Here is a 16230-nt window from a genome sequence, read left to right on the forward strand (position 1 = left end):
CGTTATAAGGTTTTTTCCTTTTCAGATTTCTATCACTTGAATCTTCTGGTATGTGAACCTAACAGTGCAAATGAAAATGTACAAAAGCATCTGATTCATGTTAAGCAGTAAGCTTTGCATTTGACTCCCTGAGAGAGTCAAAGGTCTAAAATGTTGAGAGACAAAGTAATGTGAGATATTTACAGTATGATGCCGGTTGTGGGTGGATGCTGTGGCCAGGAGAATTGCTTTTGGCCATTGCTCAAGTTGTATAAGAAACATAGCACAGCATTATTGTTTCCAGAGGTGTAGATAGTTTATTTTGGAGCAGTGCAGGCTGCTGTAAATAGAAGCTGTTACCTTGCATGCTGACACTGCACTACTTCACTCATTTACACTGGTACAAATGCACAGAATTTTGTGTGTATATGTATCTGCCTTTCTTCTCTTCTCCAACAGTGTCTTCCTGTGTATCTTCCAAAATGGTCATAATCACTCTAGCAGTGACAATAGGAAGCAGCTTGGTTTTGGTGGTAGTTTTGTTGGTTTTTTTGTTTGTTTTATTTCTGTTTGGTTTTTCTGCCTGTTGGTATTTTCAGATGGTACTCCTCTCTATAGTCACATGTACTGTGATTAAAAAGAATCACATCCTTCTACACCTTTAACTATAAACAACTCTCCTCATCTTGCCTTTTGATATGGATTAATTCTAAATACTGAACCAATTAAAATGGAAGCTAAATTTTAAGTATTTTAGTTGTTTTTTTGTTTGTTTTATTTTTTCACAAAATCTATCTTACTGCTGAAGATTTTTAAGGACTCTAAATACTTATCTGGAAATGTTTAGTGCATTTTGATCTACTGAAGCAGTTTGTAAGAGGACAAATACCTGGATTGGGCATTATAGCATGGATGACAGATGATAAGTTTCTAGAAGTAAGAGTAAATCTTAATTTTTGTAAAGAAAAAGTTTCAAAAGCAGCAAATGGGAAATAGCAACAAAAGTAAGTTGCTATAATAACTTGATATTTGCTGCAACATGAAGAGGAAGCTGATTAAATACACTGATTCTAATATTAACAGATACATTTCTGTTTTTTTCTCATACTGATATTTTATTACAGGATCCTAGCAGAATTTTAGCAATTACTAGCTGCTTCTAAAAACAAACCCCAAAAATGCATGTACCTTGTCTTAGGGCAATGCAGAGCAAATCTCTCAACAGATTTTTTTTTTAAAGGATTTTTTGTAAAGGGATTTGTTTGATTTGCTTTTTAGTTTTCTATGCCCTCTACCTTACACATGACTTAACAGCATGACTGGAAACCACTCTTGGATGACTGGATGGGACTGTTTTTCAGACACTACAGTGTAATTGACTCCAGAGCATCCCTGTTGAGAACACTGCTCGTTTTCAAGCAGGGATTGCGAGACAGATCGAATAAGCGGCCATTTCTGTGTGGAGAGATCTGCTGCCTTGCAGCAGAAGATTTCTCCTGCTGAGCCTTCCCACTGTGTCTCTAGATATTTGCTTTTATAAGCAAAGCTGACAAGTGGCACAGAAACAGAACTGTCTGTGGGCAGGCCTCTCAGGTGCTGTGGCTCTGAAAGAGGCTTGAATGTTAAGGTGTAAAAAGGGACTTTTAAAAAAAAGGATTTGGGGCTGCGGGCTAGCTTAGTTATGTGGGTTGTGATGTGTGGGTTTTGTCAAGATGATAATTTAAAGTGAAGTAAAACGGTACTTGTGTGTTCCAGCAGATTATAGATGGCATGTAACTTAATTATGTCAAAACTGTATTATGATTCCTCCCCCTGACCTGAATCCTCCACACAGGAATAAACATTCATACGCAATTATTTTTGCACAGTTTTCTGGCAAGGCTTAAAGAGCTGGCGTTGTGCCTACACGTCATGCTCAAGAAATATGTGCGGGGGGAATCCATGTGGATGAGGGTAAAGGCTACAGAGTCTGTGGTATATTTATTTGTTCTTATTTGTGATTTTCAAATCAGCTTTGTAGAGGAAATTTCTCCTGAGATCCTTTGTGTCTGCTAGTGATGGTAATGCACCTTGTCCTCGGTTTGGAGTGGTGCTGACCAGTGGAAGAGGGAGGGAAGAGGCTGACTGGTGACCAAAGGGGACCTGCAAGGCCCTGCAGACAGGCTATCTGTGGTGGATGTTATTTTACTGTACAGTACATACTGATTCCCAGGCTCAGATTTACCTTACTGCCACTTGGTTTTTTATTTTTCTCAGCTGTTGCTGTGACTGGGAGGCTGTGTTTTACTGCGCATTGCTAATGATCAGTGCCTAATTTGTACATGGTGTCCCTGTAAGTCCTTTTTCCTAGATCTGTTTGTAGAAGTGTTTGGGATTTAACACTTTTTTGACTCAATCTCTTGTCAGACCACAGGAGAGCTGGTTTTCCCTTTCCTTGGACCATGGGTAGTAGAAGAACAGTGCTTGCTATTCCTAAAGGTTCTCCCATTCTCACAGAATTTAATAATTGCTTTCCCAGGCCTACATAGGTGTTGAAAACTTGCAAATCTTAGAAACCTTGAATTACAGGAGGTCTGTAAAGACTTGTAAGTTATATATAAGGTTCCAGTTACTGCTTACACGAAAATGTTAAATTGATGTTCACTACTTAAATACTAAGCATGGCATTTAGGAGGCCCTTTATGTGCTGGCTCTTGAAAAAAATCTTGCAAAAAATTTGAAGGGGGGCATATGTGTTGCTCCTTTGTTGCCGGGTCAGGTCGGTCAGTGCTGTTGTACACGCTGCCAGGTGTCATGGATGTGTAGTTACCAAAGCTATAAAGGAACAAGAACTTGTATTTTCTGTTTTATTCATGCCTTTGCCATGTATAACTTTGCAGGTAAAATGAGAAATCTCTGCCTTCTGCTGGTGCTGCTAAGACAGGGGACACGGATCATGCAGGTCTAAAATACAAATAAGTTTGTTTTAAGCAAATTTACATTCTTTTTGTGTATCCTTTAGTGTGTTTAAGGGTAATGAAGTTTGTGAGACATTTTTTGGTGTGACAATTTGGAGGGCCCCATATTCTGACTTAAAAATGGATGATGTGAATATATGCTTCAGTTTGATGTGTTTAATTGATAAAAACCTGCTCAAGTAGCAAAGCCACCACAGGAAAAGAAAAAAGAAAAGAAGAGAAAAGAAAATTAAGTGTGAGAAATTACTTTTCAAAAATTGTTTTGGTGATTTCTAGGATATACTTCTGGGGATGTATCTGGGTATATACTTCTAGACTAGCTCAAATCGAGACAGTTATGAGTGATATAGAGGACAACGTGGAAGTTTTGTCAGAAATTATTGCAGATGTGCAAAAATGAATCAACCAATTTGCACAGGTAGCGTAGCTTTGATTACTTGGTAAGTTTGAGTTCATCCGGACCATTTCTATTTTAATGTTGTTTGGTGCAAATTGAATTATCTGCAACTGTGGATTGATCAGCAGAGTTTGAAATTCTGCTTTTGGTACTAATTGCTTTTTGTTGCCTTTGGGAGAGGTGCACAGTACCCTTTTGGTATTTGAAGTTCCTCCATGGTAGTGCATGTCCTGTCAAAATTTCCCCAGGTGAGGAGAATTATTTTGGAGGAAGTTAGTAAAAGCCACTTTGCTTCTTTGGAGATGGAGGCTCTGCTTGGTTCCTGCTGGTAAGCCTGTAGCAGCTTGTGGGGAGGAAATCCCAAAGTAGTATATTTCTTGTCTTCCTAATAAGGAGTGATTTTTGTTTGCTTTTAATCATGCTTTTTTTAGAAAAATACCCAAACTGCAACGTTGTTACTGTTACTCAAAGGATGCTTTTTTCCCCTTGCATTGTGGTTAAACAGTGTCTTAGTAGCATAAATCTACTTATTTTCCATTTATGGAAGCTTGCTGGAGGGTGTGTGAATACATGTGAGACTTTCCTTTTGTGCCTTTCTAGTTTTATTTAGTTTATGCAGTGGTATCTGAGTATCATCTTTCCTGGTACTCAGAAATGAGAAAAATCACTCTTAATTCTGTCTTGGTATTTTGGTGATTGTGGAATCAGACAAAAATAGATTAAAAAGAGAAGTATTTATAACTTAAAATATCATTTTGATAGTGCTTAATATGACAAAAGCACAGCAGTTTAGGTGTGAAAATCTCTAAAATCTCAAAAGCAGATTAGGGTTTGGAGAAAACCAGTGATCCACCTAACTTTCTCCAGTTGAGCTTTAAATGCTCCTCCTGATTTCTGCTAGCTTATCTTTCATAATTTGGAAGAGGGAAGTGATGCTCAGTGTTAGTGCTACTCCACGTTTCCACGCTGTCTTTCCTGCACTGTAGCACATTAGCCACATTCTGTGCTGCTCTGCTTTTCATCAGCCTCTTGTTTATTTGTGAAGGACGTCACTGCCAGGCTTTCATGCTGACTAGTCCTGTTTATCCATGGAGCAGAAACAGGCTGGCAGTGTGATCTTTACCACTGCCCTGACTGATGCTTGGCTGGAGTGGCTCCTTTTGGGTATGAAGAGCTGAGGTAAATGTTTTGAAGGATCTCTGTTAAGACAGGAAATAATCATGGGAAATGGTAGGCTCATTAATCTCTCCTGGAGACCTGCTGCAGTCACAGGATGATAAGATTTCAGGTAAAGTAGACATGCATACTTTGAAAACCCTTCAAGAATGCCTTGTTTCCATCAAGAAGGGTACTTTTGTTTTAAGAAGGCCGAATGATCACTGCACTATGCTGTGGGATTTCAAGTATGCATTTGAGCCCAAAACATTTAAACTATTGAAAGAATTGATAACTTCTAAAAATCATCTTAGAGTCAAGAGCAGCAGGGAAAAGGCTGGGGTTTAATCATCACTTTAAACTTCTCTTCCTGTATTTTTAATAGCTGTAAATGTTTTGATTTGAGGGAGAATGTTGTTTTGTCCTTAAGGTCTTTTCCTTTCCTTTTCTCTCATTAATACTGGTACCTCTGTTTAGGGAACTGAAACACTAAATTAAATGCTCTGTTGACTTCTCTGTGGAGATAACATGCCAGGAAAACAGATGGCTTTATTTTTTTTTTTAGTGATGTGATTTTATCATTTGCTTCAATGAGTATCATCTCTTTAGTTCACTATGATATTGCAGCTCAGATGCAAATGATACTCATCCATTAAAATACTAAGAGTATTTGTATCAGGAAGCATCCTTACCAACATAAATCCATGAAACAAATCAAGTGAGATTAAAAATATGGGCAAAGATAATGAGAGAATATCTGGACTCAATTGTGTGTATAACTTCAGGGAGCTCCATGTACCTTGAGTTGTCCTTCAGTATGTAAATGACAAAACTTAGAGATGCATGCACCACTTAGATGTGGCTTTGAGAGGGAAATGCAAGGGTAAAAACAGTTGTGAAAGGAGAAGTTGCCATAATGTATTAGAAACTTGTTTAAATTAGGGATTTTAAATAATTTCTGAGAACTTTTCTCTTTGCTGTGTGTGCATTCACAAACCCAACTATGTAGTTGTTTAACAGCAACTCTTGTGAAAATGGAATGCTGATTTCATCTACATGATTTTGCTAGCATTCAATATTTTGCAAACACAATGGAATAGATCTTTACTATTTATCACTGAGCAACCAGATAGTCCAGAGTCAAGTAAAAGCCAAGTACTTTGCTACTGAGCAATAGCTGTGGCCCAAAAAAGGCCCAAAGTGTTATCATAGAACAAGAGGAAATTAAAACTAGCATATAAATGGGAATCAGTTGCATCCTGCAGATATTAAACATGATTTTCACACAATAGGGTTTTATAGCTTTTTTATCTGCTGCTCTTTTTTTATTTTGGTAATTAGCTGAAGAGGATGGAATGTAGAAAGCACAAACATTACACTGGCTATTGCCAAGCCTTATTCAGCTGACTGCCATCTTCACATTATGTTACTTTTTAACAGTACTGTGCAGTCCTGACATGGTATTGTAAGATTTCTTTTTTCTTAGTCATCTGACTATTTTAAATGAACTTTGGTCAGTTGTCTGGAGGGAGGGGATATTGTATGATATGCTGTTCACATCAGGCACAAGAACTTTGGGTTTACAAATAAGATGTGTGGGCTGGGGGGAAGAGAGCCCAGTCCCTCGTGACTCCAGGCAGTCAATGCTATGTTCAGTAAGGTGTATAGACCACCAGCTCCATGTGTTATCATGTGCCGTGGCTGTAGGTAATTTCCTTAATGCCATCTGATAAAAATACTTCCTGTACTAGAGCTCTTGGGCTGTGTCTTCCAACAAACTACAAAAAGAGAGCTGGAGGGGTCAGGTTTTGCTATGCATTTGAATAAGGATTTTTTTTTCCCCTCTTTTGTGTAAATCCTTGAATTATCACTGCAGAACGTTTCAAAATCTTCATTCTGTTTCAAATACAAACTTGCCAGTATCTGTACTGATGAGCATAGTTGATTCATGAATGGCAGATGCTTTGATCAGACAGATCACAGAAGCAGTGGTACAACGATATTTTCATGTCGTAGAATACTGCCTCTGGTTTGCTTTTCACAGAAGCAATGGTACAATGATGTTTTCCTTTTGTAAAACACTGTCTCTGATTTGCTTTATTCTTAGATTCAAAAGGAAAAGAAACTGCAGCAATGAAAGCTGACCTACTGAGGGCTCGCAATGTGAAGAGATATATTAATCAGCTGACAGTGGCAAAGAAGCAATGTGAGAAGAGAATAAGGCTCCTGGGAGGGCCTGCTTATGATCAGCAGGAAGATGGCATTTCTGATGAAGGTGATGGCCCTCCAAGTCAGAAGGTATAAATCACATTGTCTGAAGGTCTTTCTAAACGTGTTACCACTGAATTGTGTTACCTCACTGTTGTTAATCCCTCCCTTCCCCCAGGAGTCAAGTACAAATTAATTGCTGTGTGGTTTATTTACCTGGGGAAAAGATTACCGAAGTACCCGAAAAGACACATTGATCGCTCAACTTGGAATATTGTGCAATATGAAACTTCATAAAGGATTGAGTGGCTTGTAAGCACGTGTGATTTTTCAGGCATACCACCTGTAGGGAGTTAATAAGGACATGGTAGCAGCTTTTGGGAAAGTTAGCAACTTGCTTTCAAATAAGACTGCCAACATATGTGCTCTATGTCTCTGGCCCTCATGATACTTACTTCAGGAAATATGTATGGGTTTTGAAAATACTGAATTATTCAAAAGTAAACAATTACAGAAGGCAATTCACAAAACTCAGGGCAGTTGTTGCAGAAAAACATTGGTAAAGCTTCTGTGACTGAATGCTGGTTTTCAATACCACTGTAGTCTGGAATTGGAAGTAACTATTGTGTTGGCCAGCATCTACAAAAATAAAATAACTACTTAGCTTTGAAAATATTAAAAAATTTTAATGACTTCTTTTGTAATCTACTCTGTTCCCTTTAGGCAAAGCACAGTAGCTGATGTATTCAAATGTGAAAAGATTGTGTTTTTCATGTAGGTAGGAGATAGCTTTTCATTCAGGGATCTTTAATGTTCATTATAATAATTGTAACTTAGTAGCATGTTAGAAAAAGTAGAATAATGGATAAATAGTTCCTACTTTGTTTTGTTTTTCTTGAGTAAGGTCTGAAACATGATGATGCCCTACTCCTCTCTAGTCCTTAAAGCGTGATTTCAGATGGTGCATCATCCATTGTGCCAAAGCAGTCCTGATCTCTTTCCTGAAGCTGGGTGTAGCAAGTGGTGCCAAGAGAAAAAAGAGAGACAGGAGCATGTGGCAGCACTGCATGAGCCAATGATGCCACTTTTGATGCCTGCTGAGATGTCAGGAACTTTTCTGGGTATAAGGATACATGGGGACATAAGATTGTTCAAGAATGGAGTCCAGTAGTGAAGATGCACTTGATAGGGGCAGGGATTGGTCAGGAATATAATAAAATACAGTATTATAATTAAAATCAAAGGAATTTCTGAAGTTGATGCTGCATGTTTCATAAACCAGTGGAGTTTTTTAGTGGGAGTTGCTGACCTGGGGTTATATCCTGCAAATATTCCAGTGAGCAGCTCAATATTGAGTTAATGGTACTATTAATAGCAACAATGACTTCTTGTGCAGGCATTTGCTGTGGTGATGGTGTAAACAGTGGGATCTGAGGTAGTTTTGCTTCCAAGCTTTTGAAGCCCCAGAACTCCTCTAAAGTCACGTCAGTGTGGAAAATAGGAAAACTGCTTCTCCCTTCCCTTGTCCCTCATTCTCTGTTGCCAGGAAAGAAGCTGTGGGAGGCTGCTTGAGAGATGGAAGCCATGCTGTCCCCTTCTGAGCACAGAAAAATGCCCAAGGTTTAGCTGAGGAAGCAGTCCTTCTGCACTGTTGCTTCTCCCCATCCTCTTCCAGCACTGTGGTAGCTGCAGTCTGGGTTCTTATTTCAAGGCAGCTGGTGTTATTTTGTATGTTGGTCCCTCCTATTTGGGCAGTACTGACTGAACACTCAGGCTGTTTTCTAAGCAAAAGGGAAAGGCATTGTTTGGGATTTAGTAGATCCAGATACATTAGTAAGTTGCAGCTGATGGCCCTTGGACTCCTTAGAGTATATTGTGCCAGCTTTTCTGTTAAGGTAGCATCTGAATTGAAGAACTAGCTTTTGAAGAAGAAATTGTATGTTTGCCTTCCTTTCTTCAACTTGCATGAAATAAGTCAGAAATGGACATTTTTTGATGGTATTTTGAATTAATGTTTTATCTAAGTGTAGTGCAGAAGCGTTGAATACATTATTAACTTTGGGGAATTTTTGGTACTAGTTGAACAGAGCTGACTAGTGATTTAAACTTGTATTTTGGTTTCACTTATGCATTCTATAGAAAGCTTTTTCTTGACTGCCATAGTAGGGAAGTAATGACGTTGCTGGTAAAGAGTCTTTTATGCATGTTGATTATGGGCTTATATATGGAGATGAATTATTTGGAGCTGTCAGTGTTCTGTTTGATTATGCGTTCTTGTGATTTTTATTAATTTGATTTTGTACATGTTTCACCCATCTACTTTACCTGAATCCAGGTTCTGTAGGGAAATCCTAAATATGTGAATCATAACCAAATGCTTATAAGCAAACAGACAAACCACAGCTGCTCTCTGAATCTGCAGTTCTCTTATTGATGTCATTACCTCTGATCCTGATTTAATCTCTGCCCATGGAGAAAATGCAATTTGAGTAAGTGTAATATATAAAGCACCTCTTTATAGTCAGTGCTGTTTTAGTCCTTTTTCTTAGAAACTGTGCCTGCACAGTACTGCAGTAATTAATTGAATTCTTGTTGTCTGTGTTTCTTCAGTGAATGATTTTTTCCTTGGCTGTGCTGAGCACAAAAGCCACTCCACCTTGTCTGTGAGATTTCACATATGGAGTCACAGCATCTTCTTAGTGGAGCTGTTTTATGGATCGTGGGTTCTAGGAGGGGGTCTGGAGTCTGACCCTTAACTAGCTATGAAATAGCAAGGAAACCATCTGAGAGTATTTTGAGATGAAAAGAGCTCATGTTCATAGTCCATCTGGGGACTAAGATGAAATTTGTGCAGAAGATCTTGCTTCCACTACATCTGTGGACAGATGTTGATTTAACTGGTGATTTACCAGATTTTCATGGTAATTTCTGGGCTTCAAATTGTAAGATCATGTTGTGTCTGTATACATCATGGTACACAATTTGAGAATATTAAGAAAAGAAGCTTCAATTGTTGAATTGTTGTCACCCAATTGCCTGGTGATGGTTTTCTTGTGACAGAAGTATGTTTGTCAACATGTAAGTCTCAAGGTAGGGACTTTTACATTAGTGTATGTGCAGTAAAATAGTCAGGTACCTCATGTGGTTAGTATATACTTCCTGATACTCAGATAATCATTGCGTTTAATTCACATTGCTGTATGTGGCAGAGACTGTCTTCTGATGACTTGCCTCTTTTTAAAACATAACAAAATAAATACAGGCTTTAATTTTAGTCACTATATGGAAAAAAAACATTAGTTAAAAGTTTTTTAAAATGCAACATGGAAAAAGTTATTTATCAGTATTGCTTTTTACATTCCATTTGTTCCTGGCCTCTACAAATAAATAAAAAAAGGAAAAAATCCAAAGCATCAACCAGAAGTTCTGCAGTCTGACAGTATGCTGTTATCCCAGCAGAAAACTTCCTCTAGTGACCCAAATGCTGTTCATCCCAACCATCTGCAGTGCTGTTACTGGCTTTATTTGGGCTGTTCTTTATAGGCCAATGTGGTTGTAGTGAATAGGAATCTGGTGTGTTGCAAAGAAATACAGTTCAGTGCATCTAATCTGTGCCTGGTGCCTGTGCAGACCTAAATTACCTAGTTGTTCTATGTACCTGTCCAGAGAGGTTATGACTGTCTTTAGGGATTTAATGAGACCAAGTCTCAGCTCTGTAGGGCCAGGGACAAATCTCTTCTGTGGGCACATGCTAGGGATGCTGGTTAAAGCAGCCCACTAAAGAAAAAAAGAAAGAGAAAAACCTAACCCTTTTCTAGTCTTAGGCAGATCCTGTGACCAGCTGTGATATACAAGTTACATTACTGTTGAAGCAGGGAATTGATGTGGCGACACTAAAGCTTCTGGTTTTTCCAAACCCGGAAGCTGCTCTTGAGTTAACAGGATTTGAAGGGTTGCTGTGGAGGCTGATAATTCTAAGATTATATCTGCTAACTGGATATTAGATTTGAGGGTGTACACATGCCCTAATGCCTATGTATGTGCCAACATAGCTTAGAGCTTTGTGCTCTAATCCATGGTGATACTGAATCATAAAATGATCTTTTGCTGAGGATTAAAAATTACTGCAGAACTTCTTTAAATCATAAAAGGAAGGAAGATCTACAGAATAGTTGGATGCCAAAAAAGGACTGTTGTGGTTTCACCCCAGCCAGCAACCAAGCTCCACACAGCCCCTTGTTTACTCCCCCACCAGCAGGATCAGGGAGAGAATCAGAAGGGTGAAAGCCAGAAAACTCATGGGCTGAGATAAAGGCAGTTTAACAGGGAAAGCCACACAAAAAGCAAGGCAGAACAAGGAATGAATTCCCTGCTTCCCATGGGCAGGCAGGTGTTCAGCCATCCCCAGGAGCACAGGACCCATCACAGTAACAGTGACTTGGGAGGACAAAGCCATCGCTCCAAACCACTTTACATCCTGAGCATGATGTCACATGGTCTGGAATATCCCTTTGGTCAGTTGGGGTCACCGGTCCTGGCTGTGTCTCCTCCCAGTCTCCCATCACCCCCAGGCTGCTCTCCACTGTGCCAGTACCAAAAGCAGAAAACGCCTTGGCTCTGGGGAAGCCCTGACCAGCAATAACAAAAACATCTTTATGTTATCAGCCTTGTGTTTAGCACAAAACTAAAACATAGCCCCTGCCAGATTCTTAAGAAAGTTAACTCTACCCCTGATTTACTAAAATATGGATATGATCTAGTATCAGTATCCAACTATAATTGACAAAGACTCTTTAACCAATTAGGGTTACAGAGTGTATGCTTATTGGCAGCACTGGGCCAATGTGAAGGGTCACCCCTTAATACACGTGGCCTTGAATGCAGGCTTTTTATTTACCTAGACATTGAATACAAATACATATTCATAACTCAGTCACTCCCCACTCCCCGCTTCCTATGCCAATTAAGAAAGAAGGAATTAAGCATGTGCAGTTTGTTCCTTGAAATGAGTTGGTGGTCTCATTATGTGGAGTGGTCATAGAAGGGAGGAAGGAATATATCTCTACCTCATTCTCACCTTTCTACCTTTTCAATACAAAGTGACAAATGAACCCCTGGCTATGCTCCTAGTTTCATGTTTCCAATTAGTTTCTGGTTTGCAATTGTCTTAAATTCTTGAAGTTCTTTAGAAGATTCTTCATTTCTCATTACAAGCCCAGCTGAACAAACATAAGATTGACAGACAATTAGTTATTAGCTAATGATTAACTCCTAATTCTAGTAGGGCCTCTCTATTTTAATTAAACTTAGCAAGGATTAATTTTAATTAAGGCTTTAGCTTGTCTAATATCTTAAATTCTTCAAAGTTTGTTTCACCCCAGCCAACACCAGCACACATGCATTTTATGATTTTTCACCTCTAAACTAAAATCCTCTTGTGTCTATTGTTGTTGGCATTGCAGCTGTAACATAATGTTTTTAGTATAGCACTGGTAACATATTTAGTGATTCCAGGATAGTCCAGACTTAAAGAAAAATCAAGAAAACATTTGAGAGGTATCATCTCTGCAAGAGAGTAAGTTTTTCTTCTCATTAATTTATTTACATGTTTTAGTTTGTGAGATGTCTATTAGGAGATTTGTGTAACACTATTGCTAGGCACCACTGCTTTGATTATCATAGGGCACTGGTGCAATGGGCCCCTTTGTTAGGTGGGAGAGATGCTTGACTTGCCTTGCCCCTGCAGCAGCACTTGTCCCCAGCTACTTCTGAGAGGGTTTTTTTATTAGTTACCCTCCTTGCTGGCAGCTGGAGTGGGTATAGCTTGGATAATAGAAACATAGAGACCAAGGTGACCCCTCACTCAAAAAGTGACAGCACATGCCCCATGTTGTGATTTACTAACTCTGCAATTATTCACAGACCTGACAGCCCTGGGGTGGGGAAAACATCTATTCAAGGGTCTGGAAGATGCTCTCGCACTTGTATTTTAAATCATTGTCCTTGGCAAAATGATTTAATAGAAAATATGATGATGCATAGTAATGAGGCTAAATCACAGACTGGCCTTAAAATTCCATGTCTATGTTCTTTTTGACAGCCTGATCACCATTTCTGTATTAAACTTAGCCTGAACAAAGTACTCTCTGCTTTTCAGTGAGGTTTGTAGAGTGAGCTTGCAAAGGCAGATGCTCATATATCTAAATAAAGGTAAGAGCAAAGTCATGTCCAGAAGATATTGGTATGGTAAAGGATAAAGAGAAGAATGGCACATGATTGCCACAGGGGAACTTTTAAGATGTAAATGAGCATTTCATATGAGACAAATATAATTTACTTAAACACTGCCCAAAATTCAGAGGAGCTGTTTCAGACAAAAAACAGTTCTTAAAGCATCAGGTTTAGCTTGGTTTCTTAAGGCACTGATTTTGTAAGTGGTTTTCTCACGTGTAGCTTGAGACAAGGAAACTCTTTTTCCTACACATAACTTAGTTGTAGAGTTTCACAGGTACTAGGTTTAGGAAAATGAGCAGTCTTCCCAAAGAGAGGGGTATTCTGATGCTGACTAGAATTTTATTATTAGGTATCAGAAAACCCATGTTAGAGAAATTATTAATGCCTCAATCTCAGAGTTCAGCTCTTTCTCCATACCAAATAAACTTGGCTATAAGACTCATTAGACCCAGTGCTTAAGGACCTTTTCTTTTCAAAGAAAAAGGTGTGAGTTGGGTGGTGCCTGTAATACAGAGGGAGATAGAGAGACTACTCTGGGTAGTGTGTTTGGGTTCCTGGTGATAAAAGTAATGGCACTGAATAAGTGACATGAAAACTGGTTCAGCTGCAAGACTAGAGGGTTGGACAGAAAAGGTTACTTGGTTTTGATGAGGTATTTGGGAAATTGGTTCTGTTTTTCAGAGAGGTTATTCATGTGGTTCAGTATGTGAATTTTTGATCATTTTGTCAGGGAAGTGTTCTGTTTTCAGGTGTTTGTCTCAAAGAAAAGGTCTGGATTCACAAAAACAGTAGAGGATAAGGAAGTGATAATTTCCTTTTAATGCAACTTCTTAAAGGCTGTAGCATCTGCATGGGTACAGGAAATCTGTGTTTCATTTCCTTTACTGCCTGATGTACACCCTCCTCACTCAGGAAAAGCCCTAACCATTCTATCACAGAACGTACTTGTTCCTGACAGATGTTTTTCAATGACAGTGGGAACTGGCCACCAAATGCCCTAGCAGTAAGGTACTACATCTTTCTCTGTGTTTCTGAGAAAAATTGAGATACATCTTAAAGCTCTGTGGGCTGTGGTATGAAAACTGCTGGTGTTGGAAACAAATAAAGAACAGATCATTTAGCTTTCAGCTTGGCTCCTCTTCTTTGCAGGAACATTAGATGTTAAATTCTTGACAACAGTATTTCAGGAGTGACTTGAAATGCTGTCTTAGTCCTTTGAATGTATACTGATCAGAAAGATGCAGAGGTATTTACAATCTGACAGAAGCATAGATGAATTTATCTTCTAAGTACTTTAAAGTCTCTTTTTTTAATGAAGCAAAACTATTACTGTAGGTGGTCTGTATAGTTGAATCTAGGACATGTTTGTGGGATGCATAGTGAAAAGATTTTCCCTATAAGGAAAGGAGTTAGAATTAGGCACTTCCCCAGATTTTATTCTTAGTTTTCCCTTCTTCAGATTCTTCAGTTTGAAGAAATTTTGGCCAACCCTTCATACCGAGAACACTTCCGGATCTACATGGAGAGGATGGACAAGATGGCTTTGATTGGCCTTTGGGAGTCTGTGGAGAATCTGAAGAGTGCTAACAAGGTGGAAGCAGTTGCAAGTCTACATACATGGCTTTGTATATTGATGACACTGTTTGTTGTGATCTTGATGTTAGAAAATGTCTTTATGATTTTAAAATATCAATAGCATAGGATGGGTTCTAAGAAATTTGGGGTTTTTTAACTGCTTCATGTCAGTATTTAAGGATAATATTGCAATTAAAATTTGTGGGCTGTCGTGATGATGATTTATTGTTTGTTGGTGTAACAACATCAGTTGAAAGGAATATTTGATATGCAGAAGTAGAAGAATTGTTTCCCTCACCTCCAGGGAAAAAAACATGCAGGCTTTAGTTGTATCAGTTCATGTGAAACCTAGAACCACATTCCAATTGGATATTCTGTATAGAAACTTCTCATCTTGCCAAGTAGCCCAAGTCAATGAAATTGTTCTTAAATCTTTTTGGAAGAGACATATTGCTTTAAAAGGCCTCTTCCTAATCTGTAGCAGCTAAGTATCTCCAGGAATGCCACACTACTGCTAGAGGGAAGAAACAATGCTATATTGGAGTTTTGTCTAAAACAAAGTAGGAATTAGAGCCCTGAAACAAGGACAGAGAATATCACTTAAAGTTGCAATGAGTACTCTGAAGCAATGGTGTAGAGGAAGAATTTGTAGGGACAAATTTGTTGTTTGTGACCAGTGTGGTGGATTTTTTGGGGGAAGCAATTAAGCCTTCAGGATTCACTCTAGCATGAAATACAGATTTCATTATTGATTATCAGTTAACATTTTGTTCACTGTAATTTTATTGCTGTTATCCCAGTCAATTGGACAACATAAAGCATCCTGTAAACAGAGAGACAAATTGTAGAGTATGAGTAGTGAACCATTAATACACTCTGAAGAAATGACTACCAACCAACTCAAGCTTTGAGTGTTGATTAAAACAGTTTTTCAGGCACTGTGAAGAGTTTTGATTTGCAAAATACTCATGATTGGAAAAGGTCCTAGAAATAATTTTATGACCTTTCAGCTGTGATTTTTTTTTTCTTCCTGTTCAAAACAACATGTATGTACATATAGATATGGATATATCTGCTACTACAGGGGCAGCTTACAAAAAGGTAGTATCCTGCAGTCATGTGGCTGTGGTATTGTCCCATGAGGCAGGTAAGAACATTGTGCCTTACTGAGGGAGTGGAGAAACCCTTTTTAATTCTTTAAAATTTAGGGAGATGGTAATTTAGGGAGCTGATAATGGGCTGTGCTGCATTACTTTCTCTTTTTCCTGTTCATTAATGGAAAATTCAATCCTGTGCACTTTACTGTGCTCAGTAAAAATATCCAGCCTCCTTTACTGGTAAATGTCTCTTCAGTTGTGCTTTTCCTCTATTCTTGTTTCTTTTTTTTTTTTTTTTGTTTCTTTTTTCCCTGCAAATTAATGCTAATCATGTATTAAGTGAATTGATTCTATTCAGCAGAAGACAGGAGGGCTGATACAGCTAAGCTTTACCATCTGAATTTAAAATGGTGACCACACTGTTGCTCTAGCACTTTTCTTCCTTTTAATACCAGCTTTTGGAACATAGATTTAAAAGAGCGGGTGCAGAAGCTCTGGCAATTTTAGGGCACAGCTGTTTCTTTGCTTAACAAATATCCATACTTAACTTGTAAAATTGATTGCTTAGCAGAGGTGCACAGGCAGGCAGCAGTCTCAATCTCAGTAAGAGGTTTACAGATGTCTTCTC

At 38.6% G+C, this 16230-nt stretch overlaps 1 protein-coding gene across 1 annotated transcript in view; it reads left to right on the forward strand.

The window, feature by feature from the left end:
• SNX25 (sorting nexin 25) overlaps positions 1-16230 on the forward strand; it is a 71245-nt gene that overhangs the window by 31100 nt on the left and 23915 nt on the right. The window contains exons 6-7 of the mRNA XM_015624415.3: positions 6596-6786; positions 14390-14521. Of these exons, the coding sequence (XP_015479901.1) occupies positions 6596-6786; positions 14390-14521 (323 nt within the window). The remainder of the gene's footprint in view (positions 1-6595; positions 6787-14389; positions 14522-16230) is intronic.

The sequence above is a fragment of the Parus major genome, chromosome 4 (assembly GCF_001522545.3).
Source record: "Parus major isolate Abel chromosome 4, Parus_major1.1, whole genome shotgun sequence".
Lineage (NCBI taxonomy): Eukaryota > Metazoa > Chordata > Aves > Passeriformes > Paridae > Parus > Parus major.